Source organism: Malus sylvestris, chromosome 7 (assembly GCF_916048215.2).
Source record: "Malus sylvestris chromosome 7, drMalSylv7.2, whole genome shotgun sequence".
Taxonomy (NCBI): domain Eukaryota; kingdom Viridiplantae; phylum Streptophyta; class Magnoliopsida; order Rosales; family Rosaceae; genus Malus; species Malus sylvestris.
The window spans coordinates 14,324,380-14,347,336 of NC_062266.1; the positions used below are offsets into that span (position 1 = coordinate 14,324,380).

At 36.1% G+C, this 22,957-nt stretch overlaps 1 protein-coding gene across 1 annotated transcript in view; it reads right to left on the reverse strand.

Annotated features, from left to right (window-relative positions):
• Window positions 1–831: 831 nt before the first annotated feature.
• Window positions 832–22,957, reverse strand: part of LOC126630116 (histone transcription regulator 3 homolog) — a 34,586-nt gene continuing 12,460 nt past the window's right edge. The window contains exons 3-4 of the mRNA XM_050300262.1: window positions 1,081–1,143; window positions 832–936 (exon numbers count right to left, since the gene is read on the reverse strand). Coding sequence (XP_050156219.1) covers window positions 832–936; window positions 1,081–1,143 — 168 coding nt within the window. The remainder of the gene's footprint in view (window positions 937–1,080; window positions 1,144–22,957) is intronic.

Below are 22,957 nucleotides of genomic sequence, written 5' to 3' on the forward strand. Positions count from 1 at the left end.
CATGGACAAAATAGACAGTGTCATTTGGTGAGGCAGATTCGATAATCGTGTCATAGTGTTGTGCTAAAACAAATGACAAATGTTTAATTTTTCTACCTATTTACTCTTTGGCAACAAAATATATAACATGAAATGAAGATTATTCACAATAAAGAAGTAAGGATGCATGTCTAGCTTGAGGAATATATGAGTACCAAATAGAAAACAGAACAATAAAGACACATTTAAGCTCAATACCTTTGAATATGAGTCGATGAGTGCCTAATAAACATGCAGGTGTAACATTTTTCTTCATAGACAAAACCTAAGACAGAAAAGAACAGAGTGTCATTTGATAGCCAAATAAATTAATAAAACGCAGAAGAAATAGATAGAGAAATACTTTTGAAGTACCATCTCCTAGCACGCCAGCTCTTCACGTCTAATGCATACAACCACTTATACACACGGGACGGCTGTACAAGTGAAGAGTCAGAAAGAGAAGAGGGTGAATTGAAAAATATTAAAAATAAAATGGGAAAATTGAATAACAATCATGGTCATAAAATAAAGCACATATCATTGGCGTACCTGACAACGACTTTACAGATGAAGAGTGAGAAAGAAAAGAGTGTGAATTGAAATTTGGACAATATTAAAAATAGTATGGGAAAATTGAATAACAAGCATGCTCATAAAATAAAACACTAACTCAAAACCTCCCTCCACCAACTACCCATTACAAAATATGCATAAAAAAATAGATGCTGATAAAAAGTCCAAGCAACAAATGAGAGAAAATTTTGAAGCAGTTCAACCACTTAAATGAAGAAGAAAAAAAACCATGATCAATTACTTTGCTGCTCCCTTCTTGAGATCCAAATTTGAAGAAGAATGGCGGTTTCTTCCTTCCGTGTATCTAGACCTCTTTGTTTCTTCTGTCCATGCATTGCCGACCTAAATACCATCAAACCAAGTGCAATACAATCCAATGTAATACTCAGATAAACAAAAGAGAGACCAAGTCCAAGCAACAAATGAAAAAAATTTCAAGCAGTGCAACCATGTAAATGAAGAAGGAAAAAGACCATGATCAATTACTCTGCTGCTCCCTTTTTGTGATCTAAGAGCTTCAACTTTGTAGTCCCAATCCTTTTCAAGAATCTGTAAGGAACAAAGAAAAATGAAAAGAGTGAAAAATCAAAACTGGACTTGGGGATTTTCAGTGGCTCTATAGATGCCCAATCTCTTTTAACACACATAATCTCACCCATTGCGTAAGATAGTCACCATTCCCAAATTAACGACAGAAAAAAATCCAAAAACAAACCCTAGTTTTTTAAATTGAGAAGTTGGGTACCTGGAGAAGATGGTAATGAAGGTGGCGGCGGCGTAGGTGGAGGAGAGAGAAGATGCAAAAGATTGCAAGCTTGGAGGAATGACAGAAGATGCAGCGTAGAAGGATTTGTCTGGAATAGTGTGGTTGCAGTGCGGATTGCGCTACTGTCTCCACATATAAATGGTGGTGTTGGGGGTGAGATTTCTAAACTACCAAAGTAGAACGTGGGTGAATGAGAAGGACCATCATGGGGAAACATGATCTCGTTAGGTTGCATGGCGTTCTGGTCGTAAAATTTTTTTTCTTTCAATTCTTCCTTCTCTGAATGTGGTGTTTTTAGTTATTTGTGATGTTTTTTTTATTGATTTTTTATTATTAATAGAGAAATTCATCCTAAATTATAGGTCTGGCAAGTGTAACATGCAAACAGTTTTAACAAATTGTATTCATCATTTTTGTTTTTTTCTTTATCTTCTATTTTATCATATTATCATTTTATTTATTTATTTGGACAATCCTATCACTTATCAAATTTCTGTATAATTTATTGCCTGAGTTAAATTTTTTTTGTTTCAAGGGCTTTTGTGTCCATTTTGTTTTGTGAAGCCTTGAGACACTATTGGGAATGTGCCCGAAAGCCAATCATATGATGATATTTTACTGACATTTCACATGTTAAACTAATCTAGTTTAATATAAAGGGAAAATATTATTGTTTAAAGCCGTCTCATATAAATGTTATATGCTTAAACGATAAGTCCTAGGAATATGTAATTGGGAGAATGTGATCTAAAGAAGTTAGATTCATGAGACCATTTTTTTCCGTATACATATCCTAACGTTCTTGATCATAGGATTGTCAATTGGGCATTGACAGTCCGTTAAGATCAGTATGTGCTATGACTTCTCTTAAAGAGAGTGACTAGTCTCAAGTCATTGGTGTGACTGACACCAAGACAAGCATGTAGGTGCTCAATAGAGAATGAGTCCACTGAACATGATCAACAAGGAGTTCTCATACTCATGTCACATAAGAATTCATGGTTGGGATAATGCAATGTAGTCATTTGACTTGAGGCATCATAGTTATCTTGTGGTTAAGTTCTTGATCTTTGACTATGTCAAAGTCACTCCGTCAAAGGGTGTCCACGACATAGTTGGGGTTAAGCCACTTGGCCACGGAGGCAAATGAATGCACAACAAGGGATCTCTAGCCTTTAAACCGTTTGAAGGAGAATACTCTATGATATGATTAAGAATCTTTGGCCAGAGTACGAATGAGATTTAGGAAGTCATTCAAAATCACATTCAAGGTAATCATATAAGTAAAAGAATCACATTAGATAGTAGACATGAATAAACTATCAAACCAAACAATGTGGTCAAGAGTATTGTATTAGAGAAAGACCGTATTGCATTGTAATCCTAAACTGAATAGGTTCTCCACCTCTTCTGATTAGCTTGGGTAGCCATGATATACTGCTAGGTGTCACTCATGGTTTGTGGAAGCCTTAAAGGTGTTTAATCACTAAGGGGAGAATTGAAAGTAAGTTTCAATTTGATGTGAAAATTGACTTGACACACAAATTAAACCCTATGGATGACAATTGTAGTATATGAGCAAATAGGGATCGTTCTAAACCGGGGATTAACTAGGGATGCTAATCAATGTGAAACTGACTCAAGAACATAAAAACATAATGTAGAACACTAAACTAGACTCAATTAATGCAAAACTAGAGTTGAAAACACTTAAATCAACCAAAAACTCAAAACAGCAACTAAAAGACTCAAAACTGCCTTAAAACCACTTTCTGGGCAGTTTTGAGTACCTAACACTAATTTGGACGAAATTGGACTAAAACTTGACTCAAGACACTTAAAAACACAACTAAATTGATTTCTAACTAATCTAACACTTTAAAATAAATGGGGGATTGATTTTGACGAACTTAAAACTTTAAAACTTAAACTTTGAAAACAAACTTAAAGCAAAACAGATTGTGATGAAATAGAATGATGAGAAACTAGTTAGAGGGTTCCTTATCCGCACATGAACATATGCATACAACTCGATCTCCAATTACTCTTTCAACAAACCATGAATGACAATGCCCCAAATTAACTAGATTGCACCAATTAATTCTCAGATTTCCCTAGATTCATTGAATTGAATGGAATACGCATTACAACCAAATTATTATTATCAAGGACCCTAACTATGGAATATGCATGATAGAGACACATATCAAAGATCATTAAGTTCAATGGAAATCATAAGCATTGACGAGGCATTCATAACTATGGGATACGCATGTTACTCTTGCCTAGGATTTACTTAACGCAATCGTGACTAGCGACTTTTACTACTTATGAATATAAGTTAATAACGATTAGGTGAAATTCCCTTATACTCTAGCATCAAGTTTAGGCATGCAAATTAAGTGTCGACCCTCAACCCACATACATAAACAAGTTATCAATCAAATAGATAAGTAAACCACATTCACGATTTATGAAATCATAATTGGAAGAAATCAAGTCATATAAAACATATGATCATGGCTTCAAATTCGCCTCTAACTAAAAAGAAATTAGTTCCACATGTCTAACATAATTGAAAAGAAATTTAAATTAAACATGAAAACAGAACAAGAGAAGAAAAAACTCTTAAAACTCCCAAAGATGCAGATGGCTTGCGCACAAGGCTCTTATTCATCAACGGAATGCACGACAAGGCTCTCCTTCTTCTCCAAAAGGTGCGGCAGAGATGTGTATGGATGTAGGATGGGGTTTTGTGATGTAGAATGGTGATTAGGGTTGCGGCAAGGTGTGTTTGAATGGTGTGAAGGGGTGGTGACGAATTTAGGCTTAGAACACATATATATAGGCACCACAAACCCTAAAGAAATCAGGTTAGACAATGGGCTAGGGTTTAGGTGCGGCTAGGGTTAGAGATGGGCCTTCTAGAATGCCTTGCAAGGCAAGGAAATAGGTGTTCTAGAAGGCTAGGTGCGGCTGATTAGTGGGCTAGGGTTAGGGTTTGTAGATAGGGCTTCTAGAAAGCCCAAAACCAAGAATAGAAACTCTCGAAAATGGAAACCTCTAAGAATAGAAACTTCCAACTTTAGAAACTTTGGTTGCCAATTCCGACTTCTTTGTTCTTCACTTTCATTTCTTCATTTCTTAAGCTCCTTTGACCTTCAAACTCGTCCATTCCTTGTGCTCCATAAGCATACACTCCATTCCAGCTCAATTTTGCTCTCAAATGCTCCAAATTGCATCATTTTATGTAATATGCTCTTAAAACCTGAAAACACATGAAACTAACTTAAAAGACTACTTTAAACTAAGAAAACATAACTAAAATGCATAAGAACTAGCTAACTAAGGCGCATAAATATGCTCCTATCAAATTCCCCCACACTTAGCTTTTGCTAGTCCTCGAGCAAAATAAAGAATTAAAGAAAAACAAAACGAACAAAACAAACAAAACACAACCTAAACCTTCCAACATTTACCTCAGGGATTTCCAATACACATGACATGTTAAAAATCATCATTCCCACAGATTTTAGTCATCTTTACACTTAAGCACACACTTAATCATAGTCACCACGTACTAGTTCACATTTAACCAAATAAAACATGATTTTGAACATAGTAACATGCCTTAGTGAATTTGCTCAATTCCTTACTAGATATGCACTCAATTTTCACACAGATTTTCTGACTACACACCCTATACTAGTTATATGTGAGAAGATTGATGTAAATATGAAAACGAATGCTCATATATGTTATAACAAGGAAAGCTTTCTCTGAATTTAATAAGCATGTATATGATCTCATGAAAGGAATGCTACTACTTAGACGCGAGAACCAGTGACACCATATGCTCATACCAATCCCAAACTCCACAAATTGAAATACACAACACTCAAGATAGAAGTTAAGGGTTGTAACGGGGCTTGGGGTATTGGCTAACAAAGAAAGGTGAAGGGTAAACAAACGTTCTTAAAACAATAGTAAGCAAAGCAATGAAATTGACTCTTCGAATTCACTTTTGAATGCAAAAATCAACTTTTAAACTCAAAGGGGAAATTCATGCAACACTTGGGGTCAAATTCAATGTTTTGGACCCCTTCTTCAACAACCAACACCTTAGAGCTCATTTCCATGCTCTTTCAACTCTTTTTCACACTTTTCTCAACATTTTTCTTTTTTTCTCGTGCCTCAAAATAGACTTTGGCACATCCACCTATCAAAAATCCTTCCCCCACACTTGTTTTCTGCACACCCTCAATCAAAAGGAATTCATTTTAAGTCATGCTTACTATGCTTCAAGAACAAGGGTATGGATGGTCCTAATCTAGGCTAGGTAAGGATAATGTGGGTTAACAAACAATATAGGCTAAACAAGGCTCAACGGTTTAAACCTAGAAAAACAAATGTATGGAATGAAGGCTTTTTGGCTATGGTGGTAACTACTAAACAACTTTATCTTGAATATGTGTTATGCAATTCAATAACATGTTTTGAAAGAAATTGGCATGAGTTCTAGCATTTGGAACTAAATGATGAAACGCCTTCTAAGTAGTAACCAAGCAAAGAATAATGAGATCATGCAACGACTTTAGAAAACAAGAATGCACAGATTTTAACTCTCCAAATAAAGTTTAGGCTCAAGTCTCTCAGGGTTGTAGCTTTAGTTTGAGTTTCTTCCTTCAAGCATGTCACAAAAACTGATTTTTTCCTTTTTGATTACATGTGAATTCATAAGTTATAACTACAACTAAGCATAAACCAAGAGTAAATCAAACTTCCATCCATGTTTATAACTCTCTTCAATAGTCATACAATTAAAAACCGAATCCTCATCATTGTGTTGGAAGGTACCCTAAGACACAAACAAACACACAAAAACAACTTAAAAACGACTCTTTTTGGGTTTTTTAAAACAAATTTTCAAATTTTTATGGGATTTTCGGATTTTTGAATCAAAACACATTAAAACACACCAAAACAGCCTAAAAACACCTAAAAACAGCAAGAAACAACATTGGAAATTATGAGTGAGAAAACCCTACGAATTTGCATCAAAACACTTTGGTTACCCCCCCACACTTAAACCAAACATTGTCCTCAATGTTTCAAGCATAGACTCACACAAAAACACATAAACAAACAAACCAATACTAACAAACTAAACATGGCAGAAACGAAAGAAACAACAAAGAGAAGGGTTTAGAAACGCAAATCTGGAATTGGAGTGCTCTCTAGGTCTTCCTTTGTCAAATGCATGGGTTGCCTCCCACGAAGCGCTTGCTTTAACGTCTTCCAGCCGGACGGTACCTCCGTTTAAGCTTGACTAGGTTCCATGGCATGGAGGGGTACATCCTCCATGATATGCTCCTTGAAATACTCATGCATTGGGTCTATGTATGGCAGTGGATAATGATGGTCCCAGATTGTGGCATTGAGCTTCCCAAGGTCAAAGTAAGAACTCCCATAATCATGGATTCGATTTGGTACCTGCACTACAGAAGGCAATAACCTATTAGTGGAAACGGGAATTGGAATTAGAGGAGGAGGCTTACCAATGCATGTAGATGAAGACTCAAAAAGGGCAGCAATCTCGGCCAGATTTGGTATTTTGGGTGTAATGACATGTTTCGTATGCTCCACTCCAATACCCTCTTCGATGATGCATCTAGGGACATCCTTCTTGATTGGTGCGCATGAATGTTCCTTCCCCACATTTTTAATCACATCTATTGCAAAACAAGAACGAACATCATTAGGATTCTTAACATATTCAGGAACTTTGAATTTAATCAATTCATCACCAAACTCCATTGTTAACTCTCCCTTAGCCACATCGATCTTGGTTTGGGCTGTCTTCATGAAGGGCCTCCCTAATAGTATCGGCAATGGGGTAGAATAGGGTGAATCCTCCATGTCAAGCACGTAAAAGTTCGCTGGAAAAATCAAATTGCCCACCTGCACCAAAACATCTTCCAAAACACCCTTTGGATATGCATTAGAACGATCGGCTAATTGAATAATCACACCATCGTTTTTAAGCTCACCTAAGTTCATAGATGCATAAATAGAGTATGGCATAACATTAATCGAAGCCCCTAAGTCTAACATGCATTGTTCAAACTTAGTCTTGCCAATAACGCACGGAATGGTAAAACTACCCGGATCTTTGCATTTAGGGGGTAATTTCCTTTGTAACATGGCAGAAACATTCTCACTTACTTGGACCACCTCTTTGTTCGAAATCCTTCTCCTTGATGTACAAAGTTCTTTTAAAAACTTAGCATACCTCGGGACTTGCTTAATTGCATCAAGGAGCGGAATATTGACTTGAACTTTTCGAAAGGTCTCTAGAATGTCCTTCTCGGCTTCTTCCTTCTTTGATTGCCTAAACCTGCCAGGAAAGGGCACATTTAGTGGAATGGAACTAGAAAAAGTCGAATTTGGACTTACCTTGGTGGTTTGGGACGGCTTAGGAGGGCTAGATGGTGGCGGCAAGGATTGTTCATCCTTGGCCGTGAGTTTTGGTCCCTGTGCTTCCTCTTGTAGCAACTTTTCATCCTCATCGTGACTTGATTTGGATGATTTTGGTTCGGCTCCAACCTGTGTACCACTTCTCAACATGATTGCATTGACGGTTTCAAAGCCTCCTTTAGGATTCATAATAGTTGAACTAGGCAATTTGCCTTGTTCTCTAATATGCCCCATGAATTCCGCTATTTGCCCCACTTGCTTTTCCAAGTTATCCACCCTTTTGTCTTGGATTTGCCTCTCTTTGTTTTGATTTTGTACTTCCTGCGTCAAAGTAGTAAGTAACTTAACAATCTGATCATTATCCAAAGACATACCTGAGTTTGTTGGGGCAGATTGCAATTGGGTTTGATTGGGGACGGATGGCTTTGTATAAAAGCCCGGTGGTTGCTGCTTAAATCCTCATTGTTGTTGGGGTTGTTGAGGATCCCTCCACTTGAAATTTGGATGGTCCCTCCACCCTGGATTGTAGGTGTTTGAGTATGGATCATGGCGTGGTTGATTTTGGCTCCCAAAACCCACGACATTGGCAGATTCCCAACCCCCATTCTCAATCAATTGAGGGCATTGATCGTTGGCATGTCCTTGCATAGAGCACACACCACACACACTTGGTCCATGAATCTTCATTCCCTTGGCCAACTGAGCAACAATAGAAGTAAGGTTAGCTAATTGGGATTGAATTTCGGGCATAGAACTTACCTCATTCACTTGTGGCCGTGGGGGGTCTCTTTGTCCAACACCTTCATATTGTTGTGCATTATGTGCTCGGTTGGCAATTAGAACTTTTGCAGCCCCCGGAGTTTTATCCACCAACGCACCTCCCGCCGAGGCATCAAGCATTTGGTGTTCCATGGGAAGGAGTCCTTCGTAGAAGTATTGAATGAGTAGCTCCTCCTTCATTTGATGCTGTGGACAAGAAGCAACAAGTGATTTAAAACGTTCATAATAAGAAGGAAACGATTCACCTTGATTTTGTTGGATGCCACTAATCCGTTTCCTCAAGAGAATGACTCTTGAAGTTGGGAAAAACTTCTCCAAGAAAGCTCTTTTCATACTATCCCAAGATGTAACCGTTCCGGGTGCTAACTCGTAAAGCCAATCCTTCGCCTTTTCCAAAAGTGAGAATGGAAAAGCCTTCATCATCAGAATGTTCCCATCGACATTTCTGGGTGTCATGCTCGAACAAACAACCTCGAACTCCTTGAGATGCTTGTTGGGATCTTCCATGGAAAGCCCATGGTATTTTGGAATGTGGTGCAACAAGCTTGACTTCAACTCGAATTCATCGGTCTTGCCTTGGGCAGCCGCGGGGTATTGAATGCATAATGGTGCGGCATTGGTCAACCCCGAGGCCGAAAGCTCTTTAATGGTCCGATTGTCCGCTGCCATAACTTCTTCTTCCACTTCTTCAAACTCAGATTCGGCCTTTGAACTTGAACTAGGTTCACTAGGTTCGGGATGCCTCCTCTTTCTTCTCAAATCACGTTCAAAATCGTCGTTGAAATCCAAGATGTGTATATGCACAGTTTGAGAACTCCGCGTCATGCACTAGTACCTAAACCAAGAAAACAAAACAAAATAGGAAAACTAGGTAAATTATACTAAAGACACACGGCAAAACACAAGGGATTAGCAATTTTGCTAATCCCCGGCAACGGCGCCAAAATTTGATGTGAAAATTGACTTGACACACAAATTAAACCCTATGGATGACAATTGTAGTATATGAGCAAATAGGGATCGTTCTAAACCGGGGATTAACTAGGGATGCTAATCAATGTGAAACTGACTCAAGAACATAAAAACATAATGTAGAACACTAAACTAGACTCAATTAATGCAAAACTAGAGTTGAAAACACTTAAATCAACCAAAAACTCAAAACAGCAACTAAAAGACTCAAAACTGCCTTAAAACCACTTTCTGGGCAGTTTTGAGTACCTAACACTAATTTGGACGAAATTGGACTAAAACTTGACTCAAGACACTTAAAAACACAACTAAATTGATTTCTAACTAATCTAACACTTTAAAATAAATGGGGGATTGATTTTGACGAACTTAAAACTTTAAAACTTAAACTTTGAAAACAAACTTAAAGCAAAACAGATTGTGATGAAATAGAATGATGAGAAACTAGTTAGAGGGTTCCTTATCCGCACATGAACATATGCATACAACTCGATCTCCAATTACTCTTTCAACAAACCATGAATGACAATGCCCCAAATTAACTAGATTGCACCAATTAATTCTCAGATTTCCCTAGATTCATTAAATTGAATGGAATACGCATTACAACCAAATTATTCTTATCAAGGACCCTAACTATGGAATACGCATGATAGAGACACATATCAAAGATCATTAAGTTCAATGGAAATCATAAGCATTGACGAGGCATTCATAACTATGGGATACGCATGTTACTCTTGCCTAGGATTTACTTAACGCAATCGTGACTAGCGACTTTTACTACTTATGAATATAAGTTAATAACGATTAGGTGAAATTCCCTTATACTCTAGCATCAAGTTTAGGCATGCAAATTAAGTGTCGACCCTCAACCCACATACATAAACAAGTTATCAATCAAATAGATAAGTAAACCACATTCACGATTTATGAAATCATAATTGGAAGAAATCAAGTCATATAAAACATATGATCATGGCTTCAAATTCGCCTCTAACTAAAAAGAAATTAGTTCCACATGTCTAACATAATTGAAAAGCAATTTAAATTAAACATGAAAACAGAAACAAGAGAAGAAAAAACTCTTAAAACTCCCAAAGATGCAGATGGCTTGCGCACAAGGCCCTCATTCATCAACGGAATGCACGACAAGGCTCTCCTTCTTCTCCAAAAGGTGCGGCAGAGATGTGTATGGATGTAGGATGGGGTTTTGTGATGTAGAATGGTGATTAGGGTTGCGGCAAGGTGTGTTTGAATGGTGTGAAGGGGTGGTGACGAATTTAGGCATAAAACACATATATATAGGCACCACAAACCCTAAAGAAATCAGGTTAGACAATGGGCTAGGGTTTAGGTGCGGCTAGGGTTAGAGATGGGCCTTCTAGAATGCCTTGCAAGGCAAGGAAATAGGTGTTCTAGAAGGCTAGGTGCGGCTGATTAGTGGGCTAGGGTTAGGGTTTGTAGATAGGGCTTCTAGAAAGCCCAAAACCAAGAATAGAAACTCTCGAAAATGGAAACCTCTAAGAATAGAAACTTCCAACTTTAGAAACTTTGGTTGCCAATTCCGACTTCTTTGTTCTTCACTTTCATTTCTTCATTTCTTAAGCTCCTTTGACCTTCAAACTCATCCATTCCTTGTGCTCCATAAGCATACACTCCATTCCAGCTCAATTTTGCTCTCAAATGCTCCAAATTGCATCATTTTATGTAATATGCTCTTAAAACCTGAAAACACATGAAACTAACTTAAAAGACTACTTTAAACTAAGAAAACATAACTAAAATGCATAAGAACTAGCTAACTAAGGCGCATAAATATGCTCCTATCACAATTCACAATCGATTTGAAAAGTTCTAATTGCCCAATGCCTCGCTAAAAGGAGCCTAATGGATTGTACACCAAGTAATGTAGAGATTGAAGAAACAACGGAGATGAGTAAGGATAATTAAATGGTTTAATTATTTACGGCTATGATTAATTAATATGTTAATTAATCAAACGAATAAGTTTGTATTAGACCTCGGGTTAGTTTTGGAATGGGATTTGAACGTCAAGCACATTAACTAAAGTTGTATGACAACTTGAAAACACAAAGGGCCTCAAAGCCCAATAAACCCATCAAGGCCGGCCATAGGGTGAAGGGTAGACAAGCTTTTATTAATTGCAAGTTTTCCACTCCATTGTAAGGTGGTATAAAGGCAACTTTATAGCCATTTCATCCATAGGATTTTCTAAGGGAAGAGAAGAGAACACAAAGCTCTCTCTCTTCTCTAATGAAGGTCAGCCACCCTAGAAGAACATAGCTAGCAATCTTCCTTCCTCTAGGTCACTCATCTCTTCATCAATGCTCTTCTTGGTGTGGAGACTTAGAAGTTCTCTATTTTGGGAACTTGGAGAATCCATTCATCCATCCTCCTCCAAGAAATCTATGGAGCTAAGAAGTAAGGAATGAAGGCCCTCTCTCTTTGGTGATTATCTTTTGCTTATGCAAAGAGGAATCAACAAAGGTATAAGATTTCTCAACTCACTTTGTTTTTTAGTTGAGTCTTGGTTCACCATAACTACTAGGCTTTGAATTTCATGAGTAAAGTTTTGTTTTTGAGTGCATACAAGCATGATTCTGGCTTTTAATTGTTAATTGCATGCATAGATGTTGCTAAAATGAACTAGTTTTCACAAATATTTCCTTCACATGGTATTAGAGCCTAGGTTTAGTAGTTGGTGAATCTTTTTGGGTTTTGTAGTTCACAGTCTTTGATTTGAATGCTGTAATTGTTACAAGCTTTATTTTTGCTTCTTTGAATGTAAATTTTGCTTGAAAATTTTCCATCTCAAATGTTGTAGATGTAGTTCATATGAGCATGAATTTTGGAGCTACAATTTGGTGCCATGTTTATGGGGAAATTCGGCCAAATCTAAAGGGTGGATTTTTGGGTTCATGTTTGTCTTGTTAAAAGTGTTTTAAAATGACTTTTGGAACCCCTAAGTACCCTAGTATGGTAATATGTTATTTCCTTTAAGTTTGAGTGTTTTTGGGGTGTTTTGGGTGAAAAATGTTCATGGAGCTTTTATGGGTTTGCATCGATGTTCTTCATTGTTCTTGTTATGTTCTTGGCAATAACGAAAGGTTGGGAATTTTGATTCAAAGTTTTTTTATTGTTTACATAAAGTCTTGTTTAGTAATGAATGGAATGACATTTCAATCAACAAGAAATTTTTTGAAAAAGTGATTGGAAAGTTGTAAGTGTGTTAGTCATGGTTGGTGTACATGATTGGTACTTTTCTTTCACACCCATACCTATTTTCTTTCAACACCATACCCATCACCTCTCACTTTGTGATAGGAGCATATTTATGCGACTTTGTTATCTTATTTCTTTGCATTTACTTAATTAATTTCCATTTATTTTGGTAATTTAATTTATTTTCATATTATTGTAGGTCCATTTGGTAAAGATGATAATAAATAGCTAAATGGAGCAATTTGGAGCAGTTTTGGACTTGGATTGGATATCATGCTTGGATAGCATATGGGCTGGACGTTTTTGGAGTTTAAGAGGTGCTAAACATGTGCTAAAATCTAGAGAAATTAAAGTTAAGGCTTAGAAGGTAAGGAATTACATAGATTGTCTTGAATGGATTGTATATGTACCTAAGTAGTCTCATCCTCACAATCTTCCTATTGACAATGTATCAATGGAATAACATGTTAGATAAGTCTATCATAAAGATGACAACACTTTTAGTATCATATTTCTTCCATTACAAATCGTTGCATGAAGAAATCAAAGTTGCTTTGAACAACCCTTAGTTAACGCAAACACTAGTGCTTGTTTCTTTGTTAAATGAACAAGGAACTTGAGAAGTAAGCATAAGGGCATGGACACTTTATGTGTCATGATTCTTCAATTACAAATTGTTGTATGAAGAAATGAGAGTTGCCTTGAACTATTCTTGAAAGTTTGTAATCATGTTTATAACATAATGGTTGATTGACAAAAATAGTCCATCAACATGGACTTATGATGGTTTTGAATCATTGAGTATTGAAGTGTTAAACCACTTCAGGAGACGGAAACTAGGCAAGGACTTCACCTTTGAGTCCCTATGCAAATGGTTCACTAAGTTTATTGTAAACTATATGGTGAACAATAACTGCACTCTCTCCAAATCGTTTGATGTGTATAACACAATTGAAATAAGTTTCAAGAGAGATAGTGGGAGTTTAGGGACTATGACTATTGTAGTTAATGGAGAAGTCAAATGAAGAAGGCGAAATAAACTCCAAGGGAACAAACTTTCTTTATGAACGGATGGACATTGGAAGGGGTATTTGCAAGAAATGTCTTGCAAGTGTCAAGAAAACACCTTTCGAAGGTGTTGTAAATTGTTCTTGAATAGTTCAAAATAGTTGGTTCTTCTACTTGAATGCTTGATTCCATATTAGTAACTATGTTTTACAATCGTTGTAAAAGTGTGGCTAATAAGAAGTAGAAGATTAATGAGAGAAGAGAAAGTACTTCACATTTGGAACGTGAATCAAATATAGATCTCTGTGAAAGAAGATAGTACTTACTTCCTCATATGAACTACCAAAGAAAATGGAAAACAAAGATTGTCTTTACATTTCAATTTGAATAAAGGAACTTAATTCCATCATTATAAGAGATGGATGAATGTTTTGTATGACAAAACATTATTCTTTATTAATGAATGATTGGATTATTGTAATCTAATTGATTGTCTCTGTAGTAGAGATGATATGGTAGTGTTAACTATTTAAAATATAACGATGCTTAAAACCCAAAAGCTTGCAAGGTAGTGACTAATCCCACTGAGTTGTGACACCTCTAAAACACAAATTACAAGTTGGTCATATATGGATGCTTTGGATTGTTTGATCCGGATCCAATACCTTCTTGTTAAAATTGTATAGGGGTTAAATGTTCGAATCTTTATTCTTTTTTGAAAAGAAGAAAGAATCACAAAGTTGTTGAGGTTAATTCACTTAGATGTTAGTGGCAGTTGTCCACAACATAATACTTATGTTATATGACATTCACCTAAGATCGTTCTCGATTGGACTATCGTTTATTTTGAATAAACACAAGTCTAAATACTTTGCAAAAGGTTTCAAAAAATTCAAGAATGTAAGTTGATGAGTAAGACGTCTAAAGTATTTACCTCTTTAGATATGATCCAAGGAAAACTGACACTTTAGATGAGTTTCCTTGAAAGATATCAAGGAAAGAAGCATCATAAGATAATGGATTTCTCCATTGGGAGAAGACCGAACTCGAATAAGATGTAGTTCATTGGATGTTATCAATTACCCATATATAGGATATATACTTCTAAGACAATATAACTATCAATTAGAAGATCTTCCAAAAATTTCATGACTCCATAGGATGTAGTTGGAAAGAAAGACAAGTCTTAATCGTGTTAAGATTTGGGGTTGTGTGCTAATAAGCAATATTTGTTTGAGAACAATCTTGTGGGATATCCTTAAATTAACTTTCGGATATCACTTCTATAAACCAACTAACAAATGTTGTTTGTTGGGTAGTTCATTATAATCCTACAATAGGATTTGCCTAAGATAAAGCAAATGAAAGAGAGATAGAATTCAAAGAATGGGTTCTTTGAGAGACAAGATAATAATAAAAAAATATAACAAACCAGTTCCTACACCACTAGCTCCAAGGCAGTCAAGAAGGATCTATAAACCGTCTCAGTTGAATGGTTTGAACTTTATGACTATGTCATAGAGTTACACCTCTTAATTCGAAAGAAATAAGAATGAAAATCCTTATGACTACATTGAGTGTATATACGACATATACTCAAGGAAATGGTATAGTACCATTTGACCTGAAATAGTGAAACCTTTATAGCTAATTGGTAGCTTAAGATGACTACAATCAAAGAGATTGGTTGACTTGGAAGAAACCATCTTTGATGTAGTCTTGGTTTCTGTTAATTCAAAGATTGCTAACTACAACTAAAACGTGATTCAATGTTTAGACATAATATGGGTTTCCGAAACCATTATCAAGATAGTCTTGATAATATATGTCTAAGACTAGGAATCACAAGACTTGTAAGTTCAATCATGAATCTTAGCAAGCTAATGGGAGCTATAAGCGTCTTATGAGAGAAATATCAAATCGTTTGATTCCTCATAAGATGTAAATCAATCTTTTGTTTACTAGGTTTACAAAAGATTAGTGGGAGTTTATCATATTCCTAAATTTGAATTTATATATGATATATTAATTTTGGAAATGAAAGGAATCCTTCTTCGATAAAGTTATGACTTTAAACGTTCTATAATGATAAAATGTATATGGGAGACTTAGTCTATATACTTGGGATGGAAATCTATAATGATAGATTTCAGGATATACTTGCATTATATCAATGCCCAATTATAGACAAAAGATGCTAGGAAGTTTCTCATATGATAAACTTCAATCATATGAACAATTCTAGTGAGACTAGGAAGTTGCTCTTCTCAAAGGGAACATACCTTTTTGACTCCCAAAGAAGCATAATGCGTAAATAGAATCCTTTATGCATATGCAAAAAGGTGATTTATGTATGTCATATCGTATGAAAAATATTGATATGAGTTATGCCAAGATCGATACAAGACGATATCAGTGCAAGTCCAGGATCAAAACCATGGCAACTGTCAAGTGAGTCCTTAAGTATTTAAGAAATACTAAAGGATAGATTCCTCAAGAATGAGGAAGAATTAGAGTAACGCAATGGAAGCGTAAATGTATTAGATTATGAATCTAATATCGTATCCATCATTGGATGTCTCTTCATTATAAATGAAGAGATAATTGGATATCTCTTTATTATGACTAAAGAGATATTTGGGTGGAAACGTTAAAAGTAATGACTTTAGTGTGTTCCATCATGCAAAATATATCGCTATATAGAAGCTTACAACAATGTTGTTTGGATGGGAAAGTTCATTTATGAATTCTCTATTCGGTTCCAACCAGAAAGTGTCATTAGTGTACCGACACTATGACACTAATGGGGTGATAGCTCAAGCCAGGGAATCAAGATGTCATCAAGATCCGAACTCAAATGAGAGACTGAACCACATGATTGAGAATCATGTATAATGGTGACGTCGTTATTCTCAAGGTTGCTTCTATGGATAATATATAGATATCCATTGTCTAGGCCTACTACTCAGCCATTTTTCTAATGAATTAAGAAAATGTATCATCACTGATGACCAAGCTTATTGGCTCTAGTGCAAGTGGGAGATTGCTGGAAATGTGCCTTAAATCCAATCATATGATGATACTTTACGGATATTTCACATGTTAAACTAATCTAGTTTAATAAAAAGGGCAAAAATTATTGTTTAAAGCTGTCTCATATAAATATTATATGCTTAAACGATAAGTCCTAGGAATATGTAATTGGGAGAATGTGATCTAAAGAAGTTATATTCATGAGACCATTCTCTTTCGTATACATATCCTAAACGTTCTTGATCATATGATTGCCAATTGGGCATTGACAGTCTGTTAAGATTAGTATGTGCTATGTCTTCTCTTAAAGAGAGTGACTGGTATCAAGTCATTGGTGTGATCGACACCAAGACAAGCATGTAAGTGCTCAATAAAAAATGAGTCCACTGAACGAGATTAACAATGAGTTCTCATACTCATGTCATATGAAAACTCGTGGTTGGGATAATGCAAAGTAGTCATTTGATCTGAGGCATCATAGTTGTCTTATGGTTAAGTCCTTAATCTTTGACTATGTCAAAGTCACTCCGTTAAAGGGTGTCCACAACATAGTTGGGGTTAAGCTACTTAACCATGGAGGCAAGTGAATGCACAACAAGGGAAATTGTTTGAAGGAGAATACTCTATGATATGATTAAGAATATCTGACCATAGTATGAATGAGATTTATGAAGTCGTTCCAAATCACATTCAAGGTAATCATATAAGTAAAAGAATCACATTGGATAGTAGACATAAATAAACTATCAAACCAAGCAATGTGGTCAAGAGTATTGTATTAGAGGAATACCGTATTGCATTGTAATCCTAAACTGAATAGGTTCTCCACATCTTTTGATTAGCTTGCGTAGCCATGATATACTGCTAGGTGTCATTCATGGTTTGTGGAAGCCCTAAAGGTGTTTAATCACTAAAGGGAGAATTGAAAGTAAGTTTCAATTCACAATCGATTTGAAGAGTTCTAATCGCCCACTACCTCGCTAAAAGGAACCTAATGGATTGTACACCAAGTAAGGTAGAGATTGAAGAAACAACGGAGATGAGTAAGGATAATTAAATGGTTCAATTATTTATGGCTAGGATTAATTAATATGTTAATTAATCAAACGAATAAGCTCACATTAGACCTCGCGTTAGTTTTGGGCCACAAGGCCCAATGGGATTTGAATGTCAAGCCCATTAACTCTAGTTGTATGACAACTTGAAAACACAAAGGGCCTCAAAGCCCAATAAACCCATCAAGGTCGGCCATAGGGTGAAGGGTAGGCAAACTTATGTTAATTGCAAGTTTGCTACTCCATTGTGAGGTGGTATAAAGGAAACTTTATAGCCATTTCATCTATAGGGTTTTCTAAAAGAAGATAAGAGATCACAAAGCTCTCTCTTCTCTAATGAAGGTCGGCCACCCTAAAGGAACATAGCTAGCAATCTTTCTTCCTCTAGGTCACTCATCTCTTCATCAATGCTCTTCTTGGTGTGGAGACTTAGAGGTTCTCTATTTTGAGAACTTGGAGAATCCATTCATCCATCATCTTCCAAGAAATCCATGGAGCTAATAAGTAAGGAATGAAGGCCCTCTCTCTTGGGTGATTAGCCTTTGCTTATGCAAAGAGGAATCAATAAAGGTATAAGATTTCTCAACTCACTTTGTTTTTTAGTTGAGTCTTGGTTCACCATAACTACCTGGCTTTGAATTTCTTGAGTAAAGTTTTGTTTTTTAGTGCATACAAACATGATTTTGCCTTTTAATTGTTAATTGCATGCATAGATGTTGCTCAAATGATCTAGTTTTCACAAATATTTTCTTCAGACACCAAAACTTACTTTCGACATTCTATTATTATAGAGTTAGGTACTTGGAGAAGATGGCAAGGAAGGCAGTGGCGACATAGGTGGAGGAGAGAGAAGATGCAGAGGATTGCAAGCTTAGAGGATGGACAAAAGATGTAGCGTCAAAGGATTTGTTTGGAATAGTGTGGTTGCAATGCGGACTGCGCAACTATCTCCACATATAAATGGTGGTGTTAGGGGTGAGATTTCTGAACTGCCAAAGTAGAACGTGGGTGAATGAGAAGGATGATCATGGGGAAGCACGATCTCGTTAGATTGCAAGGCGTTCTGGCCGTAATCATTTTTTTTCTTTCAATTCTTCATTGTCTGAACGTGGTGTTTGAAATTATTTGTAATGTCTTTTTTTATTGATTTATTATTATTATTATTAGAGAAATTCATCCTGAATTATAGGTCTGGCAAATGTAAAGTGAAAACAGTTTTAACTAATTGTATTTATCATTTTTGTTTTCTTATTTATCTTCTATTTTATCATATTATCATATTTTTATTTGGACAATCGTATCCCTTCTTAAATTTCTGTATAATTTATTGCATGAGTTAATTTTTTTTGTTTCAAGGGCTTTTGTGTCCTTTTTTTTTTGGTGAAGTCTTAAGACACTAAAACTCACTTTTGGCATTCTATTAGTAGAGAGTTGGGTACCTGGAGAAGATGGCAATGAAGGCAGCGGCGTAGGTGAAGGAGAGAGAAGATGTAGAGGATTGCAAGCTTGGAGGAGGGACAGAAGATGCGACATAGAAGGATTTGTCTGGAATAGTGTGGTTGCAGTGCAGACTGCGCAACTGTCTCCACATGTAAATGGTGGTGTTGGGGGTGAGATTTCTGAACTACCAAAGTAGAACGTGGGTGAATGAGAAAGACGATCATGGGGAAGCACGGTCTCGTTAGGTCACAAGGCATTCTGGCTGTAATATTTTTTTTTCCAATTCTTCCTTCTCTGAACTTGGTGTTTTTAATTATTTGTAATTTTTTTAATTGATTTTTTGTTATTAATAGAGAAATTTATCCTGAATTATAGGTCTAGCAAGTTTTTTTATTAATTTTTTATTATTAATAGAGAAATTCATCTTGAATTATAGGTCTGGCAAATGTAACGTACAAACTATTTTAATTGATTGTATTTATCATTTTTGTTTTCTTCCTTATCGTCTATTTCATCATATTATAATTTTTTTTAATTTGGACAATCCTATCCTTTATCAAATTTCTGTATAATTTATTGCATGAGTTAATTTTTTTTGTTTCAAGGGCTATTGTGTAATATCCCGCATTGCCCAGGAGAGTGGATCCTGTAAACCTTATATGTATATTCCCATCTCTACCTAACATGAGGTCTTTTGGGAGCTCACTAGTTTCGGGTTCCATAGGAACTCTGAAGTTAAGCGAGAAAGAGGTCAAAGCATTCCCATGATAAGTGACCCATTGGGAAGTTATGCTCGTGTGAATTCCCAGAAACAAAATCATGAAGGCGTAGTTGGGGCCCAAAACGGACAATATCGTGCGACAGTGGAGTCGAGACAAGGATGTGGTGGGAGCCCGGACGGTATCAGACCCAATCCTTGGCCAGAAGTGTGCAGAAGAGGACGTTGGGCCCCTAAGGTGGGTGGATTATAACATCCCACATCTTCCAGGGGAGTGGATCTTGTAAGCTTTATATGTATATTCTCATCTCTACTTAACACGAGGCTTTTTGGGAGCTCACTGGCTTCGGGTTCTGTAGGAACTCCGAAGTTAAGTGAGAAAGGGGTCAGAGCATTCTTAGGATGGGTGACCCACTGGGAAGTTTTGTTCGTGTGAGTTCCCATAAACAAAACCGTGAGGGCGTGGTCGGGGCCCAAAGCGAACAAAATCGTGCTACGGTGGAGTCAAGCCCGGGATGTGGTGGGGGCTTGGGTCGGGATGTGACATATTGTGTCTAGTTTTTTTGGTGAAGCCTTTAGACACCAAAACTCATTCTGGCATCCTATTAGTGGAGATATTATCATTTTTTTTATTTGGACAATCGTATCCCTTATCAAATTTCTATATAATTTATTGCATGAGTTAAGTTTTTTTGTTTCAAGGGTTTTTGTATCCATTTTTTTTGGTGAAGCCTTGAGACACAAAAACTCACTTTTGACATTCTATTAGTAGAGAGTTGGGTACCTGGAGAAGATGGCAATGAAGGTGGCGGTGGCGTAGGTGGAGGAGAGAGAAGAGAATGATTTGTTTTGAATAGTGTGGTTGCAGTGCGGACAACGCAACTGTCTCCACATATAAATGGTGGTGTTGGGGGTGAGATTTTTGAACTTTCAAAGTAGAACATGGGTGAATGCAAAGGACAATCATGGGGAAGCATAATCTCGTTAGGTCGCAGGGCGTTCTAGCCATAATCATTTTTTGTCAATTCTTCCTTCTCTAAACATGGTGTTTTTAATTATTTGTAATGTTTTTTTTATTGATTTTTTTTAGTATTAATAGAGAAATTCATCCTGAATTATAGGTATGGCAAGTGTAACGTACAAACAATTTTAACTGATTGTATTTTTCATTTTTGTTTTCTTCTTTATCTTCTATTTTATCATATTATCATTTTTTTATTTGGACAATCCTACCCTTATCAAATTTCTATATAATTTATTGCATGAGTTAAGTTTTTTTTTTTTGTTTCAAGGGCTTTGGTGTCCATTTATTGTGGTGAAGTCTTGAGACACCAAAACTCACTTCTAGCATTCTATTAGTAGAGATTTTATCATATTATAATTTTTTTATTTGGACAATCCTATCCCTTATCAAATTTCTGTATAATTTATTGCATGAGTTAAGTTTTTTTGTTTCAAGGGCTTTTGTGTCTAGATTTTGTTGGTGAAGCCTTGAGATACCAAAACTCACTTCTAGCATTCTATTAGTAGAGAGTAACAAAATAAAATGTAAAATAAAAGTTATCGATTGTCTAAGTAAAAGTTGCTACCTACGCTTGTTCAGGCAGGCTAGGCAAACACTTAAGTGGGTTTAGGTGCAATTTTTTTTAACTTTCAAATGCCTAAGGATTAATTGGGATGGTGTTCAACCGCTTAGTACCTAGGTGAGACCTAAACGAGTAAGTTTTAGATAGTGATCTAATATACCTATTATTGTGTACCAACAATAAATAAATACCTATTATTTCTGACCATGAAAATATACAATAAAAAATCCATCATTCATCCACCATTCATACAAATTCCAGTATAGCAAGCATTAAAGTTCAAAATTGAAGTTAAAATAATACACCAAATAAGTTTAGTTCTTCACCCAACAATTTCTCAAGCCTTTGCTACAGATTGAATCTCACAATTTCATTCATCTCACTTTGCATCACAAAATTGAATAAATAGTCAATTCTAAAGAAATTTTCCTTTCTTAACATGAAACTTATTACACCTTTCTTTCTCATCAACACGATCATCATCCATCATTCTAAGGCCCCGTTTGGGATTGAGGTGATTTTAAAAAAAGCCACTGTGAAAAAAAGCTGAGGGTCATTTTTGTGTTTGGTAAACTGAAAAAAAAGGGCTTATTTTGGAAGCTGCTGTGAGAATAAGCTGAAAATCAAAGGAAAAGCTGAAGCTGCTATTTGCTGCTTTGAAAAAAAGCCAGTTTTTTCAAAGCACACGGAGCTACAGTGCTCCTTTAATAAAAAGACACACTATCATCCTGCTTTTTTTTTCCAAAAGCACTTTCACAAAAAAATTTACCAAACACTCTACTGGCTTTATTTCACAGCCGCTTATTCTCACAGCACAACCGCTTATTCTCACAGCAGCTTTTTTTCAAAGCACAGCAATACCAAACCAGCCCTAAGGCTCCTAATATTTTTTTAAGACAAAAACCACAACAATAACTGCTCTCACCCACAATTTCAAGATTCAGTGAGAAGACATTTGATTGTGGAACCTCTTCCAGCAAAATTAATAAAAATGCTACCAAATAGTAGCAAAATTAATAAAAATACTACCAAATAGTAGCCAACAAAGCAAGATTACATGAAAGGAAGCCACAAACAAAAGCAAGCACGAGAGAAAAGAAAGAGCCTCTAAACAAACAGTAGCCAATAAACGATTGTTCGGACCACAAATAAGAATGAAAAAACAAAAGAAAAATAAAAGAGAGATTTGGGCTCAATGCAAAGGCTGGTAAAGAATTTGATACACCAAAAGTAAGAAGAAGCCCAATAATTGGGCCGGTTCAGAATCTGCTATTGGGCTTTT